The following is a 21,222-nucleotide window of genomic DNA, read 5'->3' on the forward strand; positions in this document are numbered from 1 at the left end:
GTAATATGGAGAAAGACAGGTAAAACAAAAAACTTTAGAAATTCCATCTTTGAAAATCATTAGCAAAAATGATTTGTGTGAAAGTAAAGAAAATATTAAAGTTAAAACCAAATTAAGACACTAGATATTAGATCCTTTAAGAAGTAAAATTAAATTTTCTAAACCAAAGTATAAATTTTCACCTTATCAGAAAAACTCTGTGCAACACTAGTAGGTAAGAGTTAAAGCATACTGACTACAAATAGGACAACTCTTGTCTTTACAGTTAAATGATTAGTAAGAAATCATCAGAAGCATAAAAAATTCAAACATCCAGATAATAAATGCCTGAATACAGACTGCCTAGTTTCCATACATCCACTTCAGCAAAATTATAAAAATCACACCAAACTAAATAATATTCAAGAAGCCAAAAGAGAAACTTAAATGAATAGTCACCGAGAAGCCCAAAGGCAAAAGAAAAAGGGGCCTCCTGTCCCAGATAAGTTGGTACTTTGCACAGGACAAGAAGTTGGAAGCCCGTGTGACCAGAACTGGCCCAGACACCAAAGGCCTCTAGGAGTCTATAGCTAAGGCAGTGCCTGGAGGCCTGGGGGGAAGGAGAGGGACGTCACTGAAACCAAACAGAGTCACTGTGGAAGCAGCCAAGTTACCAGGTTGGGAGAGGCTACTCCATGTGCTGCACCACTCAGATAGAAAGAGCTTGAGCTCAAAGGCTCCAAGTTCCCCACTACATTTCCCTGAGATGTCACAGAAGGGCCTGAAGACCAAGTACTCTGAAACTCAAAGCTTCTGGGGCTGAGGGCTGGCTGAGAGTGGGAGCAGATCATCTAAGAAGCCAGGTGATACAGAACAAGGCTAAGTAGGGCTAACTACACCCAAAGTGCAGCACAGGGTAAAGCCTGGCCCTGGCATAAAGTCTAATTCAAGAACTAAGATTAGAGAGATGAATAACTGAAGAAATAGGTCTAGAGATAGCAAAATAATCCAACCTAGTAGAGAGTAATTCCACAAAATCTGCAGACTCAGGGAAAAAATGGCTCTTCCACAAGAATTTATATGAACACTTATAAGAAATGAAGCAAGGAACAAAGTGAAATAAAAGTTCTTAAGAAAGAATTGAAAGGAGAATAAATAGCTTAGATCAGAAAGTAATAAACCTAACCCAAGTAATAGACTCTGAAAATTTAACCATATCTCTCAGAAACAAATGACTCTATGAGTCAGCAAGAAATATTAGAATAAACATTTTTTTAAAAAGAATTTTAAAGAAATGTAAGCTATCTGCCATCAAAAATAATTGACCTGGAAAATAAAGCAAAGAGAGACAATATAAGAATCATCAAACTTCCTATAAACCATATTGTTGTTGTTTTTAAAAAAGGGGCCTGGAAACAATATTTACTTAAATCATGAAAGATATCCAAAACTATTAGAACCATAGGAAGCTGTGGCCCTGGGCAAGTCTCTTAACCCCTATACCTAGCCCATACCACTCTTCTGCCTTAGAATCAAAACATAGTATTGGTTAGGTAAGAGTTTAAAAAAAAAAAGATAGGGCAAAGTAAAAGTGAAAAGAATCCATCATCATTTTCTGAAAAGAAACCCAAATTGAAAACACCTCCAGAAAAGTCATAGACAACCTTCCACACTAAAGAAAAAAATATTGCAAGCATTGAAAAAGGAGTTCAAGTACCAAACTACAGGTAATAGAAGACCCATCAGCTTCTACTAAAAACCAGAGATCTTGGAATACCATATTCCAAGAAGGCTAAAAAAGTAAACCTACCACCATGAATAATTTACCCATAAAACCCAAGTATAATTCGACAGAGGAAAAAAACAGACCTTTGCTGCAATAAAAGACATAGCATTCCCAATGAAAAGACTGCTATGAAATGCAAATACAAGGCTTAAGAGGAACCAAGAAAGCTAAAAGACCTGGAATCTAACCATGTATTCACCAAATGGCTGATGAAACTGTTACAGGAAGATGATGGAATATTATTGTAGTATAAGAAATAATGAAAAAAGTAATGCTTCTGGGCAATTCTGGCAAGAATGGACTTCTACAAAGTGAAATGAACTGGTCCAAGAGAACAACTTACACAATAACTTTGTAAGAAAAACAACTTTGAAAGAATTAAGAATTCTGATTAAAAAACAATAACCAATAATATCTCCTGAAGATCTATGATAGAGCATATTACCTATCTCTTGATAGAGGTGAGCTAGACTCAAAGTAAGGAATGAGACATAAATTTTTGGATATGGCAACTTGTGGGAATCTGTTTTTCTGCTTTGCTTGAAGACAGTTACATTTTACAAGAAGTTTTTCTCCTGTTTTAATTTAACTGATCAGGGACCCCCTAAGGGAGATTATTGATGGTAAAGTCACATCCCAAAAATAACAAAAAGAAGATCATTTAAAGTACAAAGAATACAAAGTTCAAAAGGAAACACCAACAAACAGGGCAACTTTGAAAATATTATGTAGAATTCACTATACACATTTTTAAAAAAGCAGGCAGTAGAGATAATACTCAAATTTTCATATATAATCTTTCTTAAAATTTCTAATTGGGATATGAAAATGACAATTTTTTGGAATTTAAGATGAGAATTTTTAGGAAGCATTTTTAAAAGACCCAATATAGTACTATACTTATTTTAGTAATCAATTTGATTTAAGCTCTAGATTTATAGCCATAACCCTGCTTTTGCCAATATCATTTTGAGAATTAAATGCAACAATGACTTATGACTATCAACCTAATGTCATTACTAGGAATTACTATAAATCTGCCACATTTTTACATTAAATAAAATGTATTATGCTTGTAAACTGAAGTAATTCATCAATATAACTTTAAAATAGAACTGAATAACAAAAGCAAAGATTTCAAACCCAAATCACTGCATCTTTCTTATTAAAAAAAAATTTTAAGGAGCAAAAGTCCCACTATTTATTTTTTAGGAAATGTCCAAATTTGTAAAACTAAAGCAAACAAGCATTTATTAGACATTTACTATATGAGAGGCCCTGGGGAAAACTGAAACAAAAGTGAAATACTTCTTGCCCTCAAGCTTACATTCTGTGGGGAATGCCACATGTATACACATAAGGGGAGTCAATACATGATAATTTTGGGCTGAGGCACTAACAGTTTGGAGGAATAATAAGGAAAGATCTCATGTAGGAAGTAGCATTTGACCTGAGCTTTGAAGGAAGGTAGAAATTCTAAGAAGTAGAAATGAGGAGAGGATACAGGAAAGACGACCTATTCAGACTCAGAGACAGGATATCATGTTGTAGTTAACAATCTAATTTGGCGGGATATCAAAGGATATGAAGAGAATTAATGTGGAATGGTTGGAGTCAGACTGTGTAGTTTTAATAAAATGGTCATGAAAAGTACCATTGTTATTTTAGCCTAGAGAAGACAGAGAGTTCCCTGACTTTACCAACTGGGGAAGTGACACTGGCTTGAGTTGAGCCCTAGACAGTACTCTGGCAGCTCTGGGAAGGAGAGCCAGGAGAGAAAGGCTGGAGGCTGAGATATTCATGAGGCCACTGATAAAGTCAAAGATAATTACAGATTGTTCTAGGGTAGTACTTATATGAGGAGAAACAAGACAGATGCTAGAGATTATGGAGATAAATTAGGTAAGAATCGGTAAATTGACTGAACAGCTAGACTAAGGAAGAATGTTGAGAATACTTTGAAGAGATGCATTTGTAAAATAAAGAGTCAGAAGTCAGAAATAATATATAAACACTTACTTCTGATGATCATACTGTATTTGTCCATTGTTGCCTATAATAACCACAGCTGGATTGTTTTTCTACAAAAAAAAATTACATAATATATTTTAAAGTTCTTAGAAGAAACAATAATTAATTTAGATCAAGGCTTCTTAACCTTATGTGTATGTATGTCATGGATACCTTTGTAAATCTGGTGAAGATTATGAACTCCTAGAATGCTTTTAAATGCATAAAATTCATAGCATTATTAAAAAAGAAAAATTCTACTTAGGTGTCAAAATATTTTTTAAAACCAAATTCACAAATGCCAAAGTTATAAACTCCTGGTCTAGAAGATGTTTCAGGTCCCATCCAATACAAACTCTGACTTTCTTTTTTAGCAACTAAAACTATGGGTATAAATTGAGAATACTCTAATTCTAAAAAATCTATCTGTCCAGAAGATTATCATTGCAACTTTATACGTAATTGGAAAACAACCTAAATATAAAACAATATGACATATTAATATGACAGAATATAATAATGTAATTAGTACTGACAAGTATGAGAAAATACAAAGATGTCTGTAAAGGCCTTTGTAAAAGAATGCAAAGATTAACAAAGCAGTTCTTGAAGACTGGAATAGTTATGATTACAATCATATGAAGAAAACTAAACAAGAATGACAAAAAATTCTGATGGTGACCTAGAGGGAGTGACTGAAATGTTTAAAGTTATGGCTCCTTTAGCTTTGATAAAGGTGAAACCGATGAATCATCAGATTTAATTAATTAATTTAAAATCCTTACCATCCATTTTAGAATCAATATTATGTATTGGTTTCAATGCAGAAGAGTGGTAAGGGCTAGGCAATGGGGGTGAAGTGATTTACCCAGGGTCACACAGCTGGAAAGTGTTCTGAGGCCAGATTTGAACCCAGGACCTCCCATCTCTACGTCTGGCTCTCAATCCATTTTGCCAGGTAGCTACCCCAACCAGATTTAACTTAACTGAGCAAAAATATTAGGCAATTATTCACAGGAAAGAGGTTACAATAATTTAAAACAGTCCTTGAGAAAAGTCAATACTACTTTATAAGCAACATGAAATCCAAGTACTGCTAATTCAATAAACATTTGCAAAGTCCCTAGAATATATGAGGTATAATCACAGCCATGGAAGACATAAAGTTGGCAGTCAGAAGAGAAGACAGATGCACAAACAACTATGCTGCAAGAATGAGATATGAGCAAAGTAAAGATCCAGGCAAAGTGCTGGAAGAAATCTAAAGGACCAATCTCTTTCCCTGAAGGGAGAGAAGTAAGCTCAGGCAGTTTCGCAGAAGAGAAAGCACCTGACCTGAGCCTTGAAGCAAGAAAGTGACGTCCAGGAGAGGGAGAAATGGGAATAGAGAATTCCAAGAATATGCAAAGAGATGGGAGAGATTAAGACAAAAAGAGGGGATTTAGAACATGGAAGTATGTGAAGGGTAGTAGTATGAGAAAAAGCATTAAAGATTAGACCAAAGAAGGCCTTGAGTGCCAAGATGAAGAGTGTATATGTATTTCATTCAGTAGGCAATTCTTCCACAGAATTTCACAGAGCTTTCACAGAAAGTTTTAGTGTTTGAAGGCGACACAATACTAGTAGATTAGGGAGATCACTGGGGCAGCAATGTCAATTTGGTACCTGCAAGTTAGAAGCTATGATAATTTAGGTGAGAAAAGAGGAGTATCTGAATTAGGGTCATTAGACCATATAAAAGATGAGGAGCTGAAAAAGACCTCAAGGATTCCAATCCCCTTTTTTACAGATAAGACAAATGAAGCCCAGAAAGTTGGTTAGATAACTGCTCAAAGACACCAGAGGAAGAATGTGAACCCAGGGTCCTCTTACTCCAAAGATATGCACTTTCCATGCCACCATGAAAATGGAAAAGAGGAAAAGAGAAATACCAGAGGTAGTATCGAAAAGACTTAGTAAATAACTGCTCCTCTTTTTCCCCTACCTATAAAAAAATTCTAATCCAACTTCACCAAGAGAATGATGCCATCAATATTAGTTTTGTGGGGCATGTTAATATTAGGTGTTTTTTTTTTTTAACTAAAGATTTAGGCAATGGGGATTAAGTGACTTTCCCAGGGTTACACAGCTAGTTAGTGTGGAAGGCCAAATTTGAACACAGGACCTCCCATCTCTAGGTCTGGCTGTCAATCCACCAAGCCACCTAATTGCCCTCTATTAGGTTAATTAAAAAACTAAAAACTAAAAACCCTTACCTTCTGTTTTGGAATTGTTACTGTGTATTGGTTCCAAGGCAGAACAATTGTGAGAGCTACCAAGTGGGAGGTTAACTGAATTGTCCAGGGTCACAACAGGAAGCATGAGGCCAAATTTGAACTCAGGAGCTCCTGTCTCTAGGTCTGGCTCTCAATCCACTGAGCCACCTGGCTGCCCCCTAGACAGATTAATTTTGAGGTACTAGTAGTTAACATAAGTAGAGATGACCAACAAGAATTTGGAAATACAGGACAGGAATTCTGAGGAAGAGGTTGGGAGGTAGATATAGTTTTGGGATTTCTGACAACTAAAACCAGATTAAGTGGAGATCATCAAGGGACACCTCATCCCTTTGCACTAAATATGCCTCCCATGCCTAGAATTCACCCTTTCCTTATCTCACAGAATCCCTAGTGTCCTTCAGCTCAAAGTCTACCTTCTGTATGAGGTCATTCCTGACTCACTCAAATGCACTAGAGGTACTTCACCCTCATGTTACCTTGCATCTATTTCATATACATCTACAATGACACATGTTATCTCCCTACTTGATAAATTGCTTAAGGGCAAGGATTATTTTTGTTTTATCTTTTTAATGCTTGTTTAATTTTAATTTTTAATGCTTATTAAATATAGAAAGAAAAAAAGAGCCAAGGAGAGAATCTAGAGCAGTGATGGTGAAACTATGTCACGGGTGCCAAAAGATGACACTCAAAGCACTCTCTGTGGGTACAGTCATCCTCCCTCCTCTCACTCACCGCAAGAATTTGTTACTAGAAAGGCAGAGGGACTCAGGAGGAGCTGCTCCCCCCTCTACCATGCCTGAGTTTTTCACATCCCCCACCCCTCTTTTGGTGGGTATTGGTGGGTGGCTCACAGGCTTCCAGCTACTCCCCTCCCCTTCTCTACACTCACAGAGAACATTCCTCACATACCTGTCCCTCTACCCAGCAGTCCAATGGGAGTGCTTCTTCCCTCCCCTGTGTGGAGTTAACAGGAAGGGGGGCGGGGGTGGCACAGCACTCCTCTTAAAAAGTTCGACATCACTGACCTAGAGGGATACTCCCAAGAAGGAGCAGAATGAGCATAAAGAGGCAGTGAAGGAGGGAGAATGATTATATAATAATGGAAATAACCAAGGTATCAAGGGTTTTGAGATAGGGATAGTGTTTACTGTCAAATGCTAGCAAGAAGGGAAAGAGTATGAATATAAGAAAAAAGGTCACTGGTTTAGTGATAAAGAGATTAACAGTGATCTTGGAGAAAGCATATTTAGTCCAGTGATCAAGATAGAAGCCAGATAGCAAGGGGATGAGGAGAAAATGGGGAGTGAGGAAGAAATGAGAAAAATAAAAAAATCAACTCTTCCTAGAAATTTGCCAGTTAAAAAGACATTAGATAAAACAGTGAATTTAGGGGTTGAGGAATAGGCTTAAGGAGAGGTTTTGTTTTTATTTTTAAAGGAATAGGGAGGACCTTAGCATGCTTATAGGATGACCTGAAGGAACCAAAATCTAGGAAAAAAACTAAAAAACATGGAGAAGTAATGACTGATGGAACACAGTTGAAGAGGAAATGGGAGGGAATAGGATTTATATTATATAAATTATATATATATATATATAATACATATTTATACAAATTATAATTTAGATTTGTACGGTTACATGAATTTTATTTTGAAAAAGATATACCTCTTTGTGAAAAACCTTATTTTGTAATATTTACATTATCAGAATTTATGATAGGGACTAAACAAATAACTTTCTGAAAAGAAATTGATCCCCCATAAGTTATTTCAAACTTTTTCTCCAAAGTGTCTCACACTCACACCACCTTTTCTCACTCTCTCACGGTTTCTTACTTTACTGAAAAAATGGAGGCTGTTTACTGAGGTCCCTTCTTTTTATTTTAAAACCCCATGATAACCCTCCTAATTTTTCTTCCTTTCCTTCAATCTCTGATGAAGTGGCCCTACCTTGCCAAATGACCCTGGAAAAGTCAGGCTTTTTGCATTTGCCCTTGATCATCTTCACAAAGAGATTGATCCTTTAATCATCCCATCTCTCTCTATAATCTTCAACCTCTCCAATTGATTGATTCATTTTTGAATGATTTCAAATATGCTCACATCTCTTACATCCTTAAAAAAAAAAATCTTCACTTTGGACAGCAGGATAAATGCTTTATGATTAAGTTAATTAAAACTTTTTTTTCCACCAAACTAAACAAGTGAGAAAAGGTAGGTTCTAAAACTTCATAATATTACCATATGCAGCTAATGATTTCTATATTTTGTTCTTGACTATCTTAAAATTATTAAAATAATTTAATTCAAAACTGAATTTGTATTTTAAGTGCTTTAAAAGAAGAGATTATCAGAATATTAGCCTGAACATAATTACTGTTCGTCAGCAACTTGAATTTAATGTGTAGTAATCAATAAGCATGCACACATGTTGATAATAAAAGCAAATTATTTCATTTAAGTCAGTATTAGCATAATTTATATATTTTTTAAACATTTTCTTACTGGGCAGGAAAGAAGGGGAGCAAGAAGAGGGTGGAGTGAATTGTTCTTAATTTCAACAAGTATTAAATAAGCTTGGGGAAGGGAGAGCCATCTTTCTTCTGTTGGTAAACTGAATTCTAGAATAACACTCCAGCTATGGGAAACTGGGAGACTGAGGGCATGTAAGAATGGGTCATTAACTTGAGAACACAGGGAAGTGGATAGAGAAGGTTATTTGAACCAGGCCCATGAATTAAACAAAAAACTAGTATGTGATCTCATTTCTACCTATGAACTGGGGGTTGAACCTGGAGTAAGACTAGAAAAGGAATCTGATGGGATATCCAATAGGGATCCACAGATTTAGAAGAAGAAAGCAACTGAATTTTTTGAAGACCCTTGCAGAAGACAGCATAGGAAACACAGGGTCTAACTAATGACTATGTAGTTTTACAAAGAAATAAGGCAGATGTCAGGCTAACACAACAGACAGGCAGAACTAGCTATATTTATCAGCTGACAAGTTCACTTCAGGAAAACCAATTAAAAAAAGATGTAACAACAGTTCAAGTATGCATTAGAATCTCAATGGCCCTGGTAATGAAAGTGACTGTCTGGCAGGCAATAGGACATCCAGGAGCCCAGGAACTGAGCAATCTTTAGAGACCAGGTAAGGAAGGGTCTTTCTTGCCTATTTCATCAGAAGTGGCTTCAAAAAGGCCAAAAAAGCCATTGAGATAAAAGAGTAGATGCTCTCTGCAAAGTGGTCTGAAATCTAGGGATGGAGTCATAGGACCACAGATTTTGAAATTTGAAACGGAAGAGCCTTCAGGGGACATCTAGCCCAATCTTTTCCTTTACAATGAGGAAAATGAAGCCACAGAAGCTAAGCAATTTGTCCAAGATCACCCAGGTGCTAAGAGGCAAAGCTGAGATTCAAATCTAGGGTCATCTGACTACAGAGTCAATGTTTTTTCCACCATACAAACACTCCCTATTCTTGGCAGGTGGATGACAGGGGGAAGGTACTATAAGCCAAGTGCTCCACACCAAGAGGCAGTGCTGAGAAACAGGTTTTAATTGGGCCAAGAAACTTAGTAGCCTCATCAAACTGAAACCCGAGAACTAAGACAAGCCATACCCAAATGGTCCTATACTGGGAGATTTTAAACATTAAATATGAAAAGGAGTAGGTGAGTATCAGAAAGAGTAGTCAGGAAACAAGAGAGCTATAAAAGAAATGGGCTAGTTCTCTTTACATTTGCAGAAAAGGCTGGAATGGCTTTTAAAATATCCATAACTTTTAGACTTTTTTATTTAAAATTTCATTAGGAATTCCTGTGGAGATCAATTGTAAAAACCCTTAAAGAACATAAAAAGGTAAAGACAGGCTATGTGCTTATTTAAAAAACAGCAGAGGATCAATAAGCTCTAAATGGATAATTCATCTATATGGAAAAGATCACAGGATATGATAAAAGACAAAAAAAGAACTAAAGTTAAGGAGAGAATACATAACCAAAATGGGTCAGAAGATCTCAAAAGGTAAAACAATTTTGTTGCTTAAAATTTAAAAACTTTTGCCCAAATAAAATTAATATAATCACGAGGAAAACTATTGAATGGAGTTGGGGAAGATACTTTATAACAAACATCTCTTATAAAATCTGAGATCCAAAATGTGTTTGTAGAAAATTGACTAAAATAAAACTGTCATTCCCTAAATGATAAGGCAAACAACATTGAGTTTTCAAAAAGAAATGCAAATGATGAATGATCATAATTTTTAAATGCTCTAAATAATTTTTAAAAAAATTTTCACCTGTGTCCTGAATTACCAAAGATGATAAAACTGAAAAATCAGTGTTGCCAAGACTAGGAAGAGAGGTAATGCACTATTGGTGGAATTATGAATTAGACCAAGTGTGCTGGAAAATAATTTCAAATTATGGGAGAAAAAAAAGACTAAATCATTCCTATCCTTTGACTCAGAGATCACATTGATTGGAACAAATCTCAAGGAGATCAAAGACTTAAAAGGTTCCAGATTTACTAAAATATTTATAACAGCACTTTTTATGGTAGTAAAAACTAAAAACAAAGTGAATATCTATTAAGGGAATGGCTGAACAGTTTGTGTGATATAAGTATAATGGAATATTACTATAGTATAAGGAACAACAATCTTGAGGAATTCAGAGAAATACAGAAAGGCTGGCATAAAACATTATGAAGATTGTATAACTAAAAGACTAATATACAGAATGACTGTAATAATGAATACAAAGAGACAAACTAACTCATTATTTGGTATAACCACAACTTTGGTCCCTAAGATGGATAATAAAATATACCTCCATTTGTTCAGTATCTTGCCAAGGAGCTAAAGCTGTCTGCCAGTTGCTGTTACCATATTTGTCAGTTTGCTTATCTGAATACTTTCTAAAATGGGTCTACCATAAAGGATTCTTGGGGATGAGGATGGGGAGGAGGAAAATTTATAAAATGATTACATTGCAAAAAACAAGTCATCCATAACTTTAGTAGCAGAAAGCAGTAGGGCAAGAGAAGTAAAAATTGGCATCCAGTCTAGTAGGCCAAACTGGATGGCAAAGAATCTTGGTGGTAAAGGACCAGAAGTAGAATCCTTAAGAGTAGAAACATTAAGCAAAGTTGTAGGCTTGTTACCAGAAGAAAGGCTAGACCACAGGGTACATGGCACTAGTCAGCATCTAAAAAAAATGTAGATAATATCCGTAACAATTAGTCATTAACATTTACCAAGGGCACAATGAATACACAGCCCTGGCTTTGTGTTCCTCTAGTTGTTTATTCCTGGTAATGACTAAACCCTCCAGGATTCTGTGGAGAGAGCGGGATACACTGAAAGATCATTGGAGCTGGTGTCAGAAAACTTGGGTACAAGTCCCTGCTTTTCCTCTAACTGGTTGTGTGAATAAAAGGCAAGTGAACCCACCTCTCTCAAACTGAATTTCTTCTCCTATAAAATGCAGAAAGTAACGCCTGTTCTGCTGATTGTACAGGGCTGTCATAAGTATCAAATGAGATAAAGCAGGTGAAAGTCCCTTGTAAACCATAAAACATTAAAAAAAATTTCACTGATACATTTTGTTTTCATATCACCAATATCTCACTCGTCTCTCCCCATCTCAGAGTCATTCTCACAATAAAGAAATTTTTAAAAGGAAAAAAAGGTCACTACAGTTCCACAATCACAGTTCAGCAAAACCAGCCAACAAACCTCAGGTCTGACATTATATGTAGTGTTCCACACCTCCACAAAGAGGAGAGGAGGTGCATTGCTGTGTCTCTTCTTTGGGGCCAAGATTGGTCACTATAATTTCACAGCATTTAGTTTTAATTTTTTGTCATCGTTCTTTCTGTTTACAATATGGTAGCTACAGTATAAAGTTCTTCTGGTTCTATTGACTTCATTTTCACATAAATTCATATAAGTCTTCTCATTCTTTGCATGCTATATAACCATTGTTTCTTACCGCAAAGTACTATTCAATTCCTTTTTATGTACTATAACTGGATTTCCAAATCATGGATATTTATTCTATTTCCACATCTTAGCTACTACACAATTGGACATTTTGGTGTATATGGTACCTTCATTGTTGATCCTAACAGAGGGATCTCTTAGTCATTTTACAAATAGTTTCCAAAATGGTTGGACCAATTTACAGACATCACTGACAATTTTCTGGGCATGAAGTAAAACTGAAGAATGGTTTTGACTTATATTTCTCTTATTACCAATGATTTGGAACAGTTTATCTTATGTTTCCTCATGCTTGGCAATTTTCTTTTGAGAACTCTTTCTGCATATTCTTTGACCTATTATCCAATAGGAAATGGCTTTGGAGTTATATATTTGTAAAACACTTATATTATATAACAAGTTATCTATGAAAAGTTTAAACAATTACATACAGTAAATGCATTTTGTAAAGTGTATAATTATGTTCCATTTATGATACTCTTGGAAAAACTAACTCATTTTCAGCCTAATAGATCAAGTGGTGGACTTGAAATTAAGAAAGTCTTGGGTTTAAAATCCTTTTATAGGGGCAGATGGGTGGCTTAGTGGATTGAGAGCCAGACCTGTCCTGGGTCAAATCTGGCCTCAGACACTTCCCAGCTGTGTGACCCTGGGCAAGTCACTTGACCCCCATTGCCTAGCCCTTACCACTCTTCTGCCTTGAAGCCAATACACAGTATTGATTCCAAGACAGAAGGTAAAGGCTGTTTGTTTGTATTTTAAAATCCCTTCTTAAACACTTACTGGCTGTGTGACCCTCTCTTGACCTCAGTTCCATCATCTGCAAAATGAGGATAATAATAGCATCTAAATAACATTGTTTTTGAGCGGATTAAATGAGAAAATATAAGTACTCTGAAAATCTTAACATACAATATAATGTTAGCTATTATTGTTTTTATTCTATATATTATCATTTGGACGATGAAACATACCTTTCCATCATTGTCAAAGGAGTCAAAGAAAATTCCAACACCATTCCAGTTATCAGCCGATCCAAACACAGGACCTTCCAAACCTTGACCTTCTGTATACCAAATTGCCTGTTAACACATCACAGCAAAATTTAAGAGGCTAGAAGCATGTACTTATTTATATTTTATAAGTGAAACAAATTTTCATACTAGGCCATCAGCTCCAATTCGTCCTCTTCCAGTGACTCGAAATGTCACCTCAACTTCCCAGTTTTCAAATGCAGCTTTTGTTTTTGTCCAGACTGATCCTTTCTGGCTTTTCAAAGATGGAGCTATTCGAATCTGGTCTGAACTAGGTATCGCATCTGGGGGGAAAATAATTTTAAAAAAAAGAAAGTTTCAAGTGACTTTTCAGTAATATTCAAATAAATATTGCAACATATAATCTTCTAATTTCTAGAAATGTTTCAAGATGGACCATAAAACATGGGATGAAACTAGCAACGTTATTCAGTAAAAAGCACAGTTCAGTTTAGAAAAATCACCATATTAAAAAAAGAAACTTTTAATCTTAGGTATTTCAAAATGTAATATTTTTGCACAATGAAATAATATATTTACAATTCAATGAAACCCAATCCAACAAGTATTTAACTACCTACTCTATACAAAGCATTGTTTTAAGTGCTAGCTAGACAAATAAAATTCATAATGATCCCTGCCCTCAAATTACTTACATTCATTTTATTGATGAGGGGTAGGGGGAAGAAATGCATGTACACATATAAGTAAATTTATGAAAATTTAAGATATGAAAGAACATTAACAACTGGACTGGGATCAGGAAAGACTCCATTCCTTCCCTCAAAGAGGAGGAACATGAGATGAATTTTAAAAGAAGCTAAGGACTGGGGAGGGGGGAGGAATGACTCAAGAAAGAGTATTCTAGAGATATGGGGCAGTTAAAAAACTTGTGAGATGCCATGGAGAAGGGAATTCAGGCAACAGCAAGCAGGCCAGTTTGGCTAGAATGCAGAATGCATAGTCATTCAAGTAAATCAACAAATAGATAAAGTGCCTATTAAATGTCAGACAAGGTACTAAGTTTGATATAGAAAGTAAAGCAAAATGACAGTTCTTTTCCATCAAAGAGCTCACATTCTAAAGGAAGAAACAACATGCTTAAAATAACTGTATATACCTGCTATATATACCAAGTAGTTGGAAAGTAATCTCAGAGCAGTGAGAACCTAAAAAGGCCTCTTACCAAAGGTGATATTTGAGGTGAATCTTGAAGGAAGGCAGAGAAGCCAGCAGGCAGAGATGAGGAGAGAGAGCATTCCAGGAATGGGGGCAGGCAAAGAAAAGGCACAGTCAGGACACAGAGCATGGTATTCAAAAGACAACATCAAGGCCTGTGTCATTAGATCATATGTGAAGTGGAATAAAATGTAAGAAGATAGGAAAGACAAGAAGGGTTCAGGTTGTGAAGGGCTTTAAATGCTAAACAGGGCATTTTATACTTGATCCTAGAGGTAGCAATTGAAGTTTAATGAATAAAGGAGTAGCACGGTCAGACAAAACCACTTTGGCAACTAAATGGAGAATAGACTAGAGTGGAGAGGTCTGAGGCAGGGAGAGTAACCAGAAGGGAGTCCAGGCATCATAAGATGATGAATAACTGCCCCAAAGTGGTGACGCTGAGTAGAGCTGTAAAGGTAGACATGACAAGAATTGACTGCATGGAGGCAGCTCAGAAGCCCAGTGGACAGAGAACCAGGCCTGGAGTCAGGAGGACTCAGATACTTTTCTAGCTGTGTGACCCTAGATAAGTCACTTAACTCCAATTGCCTAGCCCTTATCACTCTTCTGTCTTATAATAAGGCAGAAGGTAAGGGTTAAAAAACAAACAAACCCTGATTGACAACAGATTAGCTATGTGAATAATGTGAAATAAACCTAGAAAGGAAGCCTAGGACTAGACTATGATGGATATTAAATACCAAACTATTATATTTCATTCTAGAGGTAATAGCGGGCCACTGAAGGTTCTTGAGCAGGGGCATAACATAGTCAGACTTGTGTTTGAAGACCTATAATTAAAGAAAGCTGTGGTTATATTATATTATTAAAATTCTTAGTGAGAAACAATAAAGAATTATGACTGAAAAAGAAAACTTTGTAGTTAGGTTCTTTGAATATTATTTACACTTAATAATATCCTTTTAATATCTCAAAATTACTTTACAATAATACTCCTATAAGAAGGAAAGGAGCATTATTCTTTCATTTTTCCAAGTTCAAATAGGGAAGTATGCTGTATGGAAAAGAGCAGTGGACTGGTTCAAGACTCTATTATTGACTATTATGACCTTGAACAAGCCATAATCTCTCTGAATATGTTTCCTTATTTCTAACTTCAGTTCCATGATTTGATTTAGCCAGGCACATACCAATAGTCCAGACCAAAAACTCTTATGATGGGGTAAAACACAGATGGAAATACTGAGGCAAAGAAAAGTTAAGACACTTGTACAAGGTAAGACACTCCTCTCTGTCACCACCACCTTCACCAACTCTGGGGCACACAGCGCTATACTGGGAATTCAAACAGGATCTGTCTCCAACACTGGTGAACATAAGTGCATGGAAGTTTTTTTTAATGAAAGTTTTATGAACAATATATCATGGGTTTTTAAAAATTCATAATAAACACCTCCAAATTTTACTCATCTAATTTCCCAACTCTCACAGTGTACTTAAATGTAAAAAGAGAGAAAGAAGGGGTTTAGAGTTTTAGATATAGAAAGACTACAAAAAACATAAACCAGATGATCTCTAAAGTAACTTTTGACTTTAATAATTGATGTGGTTATGAATCTATTAAGGAGTTAAATGTGGCTGACATTCAGAGAAGTAACTCTCAGAACTGGAATAATTAGGAATGAAATTCAAAATATTCCATGCTTACATTGTCTTTCCTCAGTTTCTCTAGGACCAATGGCATATCCCTTGTCCCCCACCAAGTTCAACCTAATGAAATCCTTCCTGTCTTTCAAGACCTACTTCAAATGCCATGAAATCTCCCCCGATTACCCATTTTCATCCCCAAAAGAATTACCTTTCCTTCCTTGGATAGCTTAGACCTCCTAGAGAATTTTGTTTATATGTTTCTCATAAATGTATGTATAACACACAGACACACACATACATGTAACTGGAGGAGGTGGGGAGGAGTACTTTAGACCTGGGATTTCACTCGTGTAGAAACTCCCAAGGTTTCGAAACTTCCACTACCAAAAGTCACTCACTTGTAACTGCCTAGAGTACTATCAAGTGACTTGACCACGGAGATAAAAAGTTTGTATGCATTAAAGGCAAGATTTGAATCTAGATCTTTCCTACTTCAAGTGTGGTCACCATGGCATGCTTTCTCTCCTCAAGACATTCTCTTTTTTTTGTACTAGTTCTTCATAAATATGATATTATGGCTGATAAATCATAATCTCCATAAGGATAGGAAACTGCTTTACTTAGCTGTTTTATTTGCTCCACTGTCAGCACACACATTTAAAAACATTTAGTAAATGTTTGTGGAACTGAATCTTAATGTTTTATTGAAGGAACTCTAATTTAGAAAAGTCACACTAACTGAACAACCTATGACTGGTTAGTTTAGCTGACTATCGGGTAGCCAATGAAACCAAGGCCATGGATTCTGTGTGAGGGCCTTTGCTCTATTTATGAAAGCAAACTGTACCCCTAAACTTGGCCAAAGAGACATTTGAAGCACAAGATCCATCCTTAAAGAGTTTATAATGTTAGTCTTTAAAATATAACAGGAGGGTTTTGCTTGCACGTATACTCTTTATCCTCAACTCAAAAATCAAAGTGCAGCATTTTGATTGAAGCATTCAGATCTACAAATAAACAATTTGTATGTAAGCTCACATAATTCAGTGTTCAATTATTTATAATTAAGCAATTAAGATGGCCAGAGTTCAAACTACAATAAATACTTTAGTGAAAAATTCTTATTTCTAAAGTGGCAGGTCAGTCACCAAATCTAGTTTACAGCTTAAAGTGTTTAGGACTGACACATTAGTTACCAACAATCCATTACCACTAAAATCTGAAGAACTTGTTTTTTCACATAAGAAAATGCTTTTAAAAGGTATCTTTAAAAATAATGACTCTAAACACATTATCATATTTTGTAATGTGTTATGCTCAGGGTTAGATGATCAAGTGAAACCTAAAGATAGAATGTTAGCAAGATTTGGCAATTGGAGAGACTACAGCAAAGAACACTGGCTCTGCAGTCAGGAACTGGGTTCAAATCCCACCTCTGAAAGATCTGTGTAGATCTTGGGGAAGTAGAGTAACCTGGGAGAGGGGAGTGGCCTAAAGTTTCCTCATTTGGAAAATGAGAGGGCAGCCCCAGATGGTCTGAGATCCCTAACCAGATGTAAATATTTGATCCTATAAATTCCCAAATATACAGACATGAAACTTTAAAAAAATGTAAAACATCCTTTTTTTTTCTTTTCACCTTTTCTCAACAGTCAGGTACAAAGTTACATGCTTAACAATATAAGAATGGGAACTTATCAGAAAAAGACTAGGTTAGGGAGAGCTTGGTGGCTCAATGGATAGAGAGCTAGGGTAGGAGACTGGAGGCTCTGGGTTCAAATTTAACCTCAGACACTTCCTAGCTGTGTGACCTAGGCAACACATCTAACCCCAACTGCTTAGACCAATAAGATTCTAAGAGAGGATAGAATTTTAAAAATAAAACAAAATAAAGACTAGGCAAAGTTGCCCCCGGAAAGGAGCTACAAACTGAAGATGGATTTTCGTTTTTAATAAATCTGTTTTCTGACATCAAAGGAATTGGTTAAAGGACACTAAAACTACAGGTTATCTCAGATGGGGGAGGGGGGGTATTAATCACAAACAAGTCAGGACCTAGGCAAAACTTCCTACATTATAGATTATAAAGCTCCATGAGGGCAAGGATCCTTTTTTATCTTAATTTTGTAAATCACCCTGCCCAACATGGATTCTCATCACACAATCCATCAACAAGCATTTGTGAAGTAGCTCTCTACCATGTGCCAAGCACTAGATACTAGAAAGCATTAGTCAAGCACCAACTATGTGCCAAGCACTAGGGATATAAGACACATAAATGAAAATATTGTGCCTTCAAAATGCTTATATTCCAAACAGGTAAAAATTAACACATAAAAAATACAAAGTAGCTAATTCTGAAGTGGCTCATTAAAAGCTGAAGGGGGGAAGGGTAATCATGAAAGCAGCATGCAAGAGGTGGCACTTGGGTGGAAAAAAAAGGGCTAGGAGCAGAGGTGAATCCCGAGGGCATAGAGCATAGCAGTTTGGGGGGATGGGAGGCGGGGTGGCCTGTGCAAAGGCACAGAAACTGGAGTCCTGTACAGTGTCCAACCGCCGACCAAACGTTTGTTGAATGAATGCTCTTTAAGTCAAGGGCGCTAATCTTTTCTGGACGTGTCTAGAACTTCTCCCCGCCCCACTCTAGAGCTTGGTGAAGCTTAAGGACCCCTTCTCAGAACAATGCTTTTAAATGCGTAAAATAAACAGGTTTACAGGGAAAACTAATTATGCTGGAATATAATAATTTAATTTAAAAAAACTGGACCCAAATTCAGTGGGGTCCGCTCTAAGTGAATCCCGAATGCCGGAGCCCGGCACAGTGCAGAGGAAGCTCTCCCACCTCCAGAGAAAGGGGCGGGATCCCCCAAGCAATACGTGGCGGGACCAAAGGACTGAAACCTGATGCAAGGAACCAAAGGTTTGAGGGAGGTGGGGGAAGCAGCCCTGACAGTCTGCCAGGGGTGGTCCGAGCAGGGGGGAGGGGGGAATTGTGGGGCGCCTTCGGGGCCTTCCTGAAAAGTGAGGAACGACGACCCCCCTCCCCCCATCTCATAACCCCGTCCGGCGCAGGGGGCTTCAGCTCTCTCAGCCAAACAGGAACTAGGAAAGGGGGGAAAGGACTCCCTACTCTCAGCCGCACTTACTCCCCGCATGGGCCCAGAAGGGCACGGTCCCGTCGCTCTGCACCAGATGCGGCCCCTTGAAGCTGTACTTGTACTCGAACCGGCGATGGGGCTGAGGGACCGGAGTGGCGGCGGGAGCCCCTCCACCGGCTGCGGGGTCTCCACCCGCTCCTTGGGCGCTGGAGAAACGGCTCAGAGACAGCAGCAGCACGCAGAGCAGCGGCCCAGGCCCGGCCCTGGTCCCAGCCCGGGGACCCCCGCGCCTGGACCCCGCCATCTTGGATTCTGGGACTAGGCGGCCCACCAGCGGAGGGAACGAAACACCAAGTGAACGGCCAACAGGGCGCTCGGTGATTGGTAAAGCCTCCAGCCCCCCCTCTTCGGCCAGTGTAAGCCACGCCCACCAGCACTGCCTCCTTCCTTGGCCGCAGCGTGGCTGGGGCACCTGGGGCGGGGCAAACGTATGGGGGCGGGATCGAAGGGGCGGGGTCTTAGAGGGCACTGCCCTCCCTCGGTGGCAGCCTCAAATGGACTTGAAATTTTCCCCTACTTACCTGATAAGGAGAACGGACCTGGAGGAGGGGAAAAATTTTTTAAAAACACAAACCCCAACTACCCTCCGAGACACACATGCACACGCCTGCACGCAGCACACACAAATACACTGGCCTATACAGTCTAAAGTCAAAAACCATGTTTAGAGACCCTTAGTGTACTGAAAAAAAACTTCGTGGAAACAGCAACCTCCTCACCTTCATTCTTTCCTCTTCTGCCAGTTTAAAGTGGCAAAAGAACCTTCTGAGGGAATTAAATCTATCCCAGCATTAGTGGTAGAATATAAACTTGAGAAAAGAGGCATGGTGGGGGATTTTTTAAATTTCATTTTGCTTTTTTTTTTCTGAGATCTATAAACATTTATTTTTCTCTCCCCCTCCTTACCATTTTGAACAAAAAAAGAAAAAGAAAACCCTTATAACAAATATGCGTAATGAGTGGGTGGGTGGCAAGTCAGAGAATATCCCTACATTGGCCAGATCCAAAAATATATGCCTTATTCTGAATTCAAAGTCTATGGTAGTACATTTCATCTTTCTGTCTCCAGTAATCATGGATTGTCACTGAAATGCTCATTTCATCATTTTTCTGGCACAATAATATTCCATTCATTCATATACTAGTCAATAAACATTAAGTGCCTACTATGTCCCAGATACCATATTCTATTATTGTCTTCCCTCTGTTGATTATTTCTAATTTATACTGTATATCCTGTATATATCCTGTAAATACATAGTATTTGCATGTTGTTTCTCCAACTAGACTATGTGCTCCTTTTGAGTAGGGACTGTCTTTTACCTTTCTTTGGATCCCCCAATGCTTAACACAGTGCCTGGTACATACTAGGCTTTGACATGTATTTATTGACTGACTGCTAAGCCCAGGGAAGTGCAAAGAAACCTAAAAGAAAGTTCCTGCTGTAAAAGGGTTCATAGTTTATCATAATTTGCTTAGTCATACCTCAATAGAGGTTTCCAATTTTTTGCTAATGGTAGAATGTGTGCTGATTGATTCCTAGGAAGAATGACACTATTTTGTAGAGATGTAAATTGTTAGGAGTCTAGTTTTTATTAAAGATTACTATTATTATTTATATGAATTACTATTATATGAAAGGCATGATGCATTTGGGGGAGACAGGAAGATGGGAAGGAATTGGGAATGACTTCTCTGACAATATATTCTATTGAATAAATAGGACTGTGGGTTTTAAAAAATAGTGCAAACTCAGTTCATTTCCTTGGGAAAAACTTTCAAAATTCCCAGAGGCAACCATGTTGCAGGGATTATAAAATTGTAAAATATTTCACAGTGTTGCTTTTCTGAAACATGTTCTATTTTGAAAAAAAATCTAACTAAAGATTTCAAAAATGGTTCAGTGTTTTTCTATCCACAGGAGTTTGTACCATTTCCCATATTAAGCTGGGCTAAGGGAACCAATAATGGACTTAGAACTTCTACCTTGTTTTTTTCTGGCCTCCAAACTTATTGCATGCTATAGTTAATTCCCTTAGCCACTATTTCAATATGGTGGTCTACTGTGTACTTAAACTTCCTTCTGTCACTATACAAATCAAATAGATTGGGACAGTATGTTAGAA

General features: G+C 37.3%; 1 protein-coding gene across 1 annotated transcript in view; it reads right to left on the minus strand.

Annotated features, from left to right (window-relative positions):
- Positions 1 to 19,492, minus strand: part of LMAN1 (lectin, mannose binding 1) — a 44,311-nt gene extending 24,819 nt beyond the window's left edge. The window contains exons 1-4 of the mRNA XM_001373865.5: positions 19,085 to 19,492; positions 13,236 to 13,390; positions 13,047 to 13,154; positions 3,785 to 3,846 (exon numbers count right to left, since the gene is read on the minus strand). Coding sequence (XP_001373902.2) covers positions 3,785 to 3,846; positions 13,047 to 13,154; positions 13,236 to 13,390; positions 19,085 to 19,340 — 581 coding nt within the window. The 5' untranslated portion in view covers positions 19,341 to 19,492. The remainder of the gene's footprint in view (positions 1 to 3,784; positions 3,847 to 13,046; positions 13,155 to 13,235; positions 13,391 to 19,084) is intronic.
- Between the last annotated feature and the right edge of the window lie 1,730 nt (positions 19,493 to 21,222).

The sequence above is a fragment of the Monodelphis domestica genome, chromosome 3 (assembly GCF_027887165.1).
Source record: "Monodelphis domestica isolate mMonDom1 chromosome 3, mMonDom1.pri, whole genome shotgun sequence".
Lineage (NCBI taxonomy): Eukaryota > Metazoa > Chordata > Mammalia > Didelphimorphia > Didelphidae > Monodelphis > Monodelphis domestica.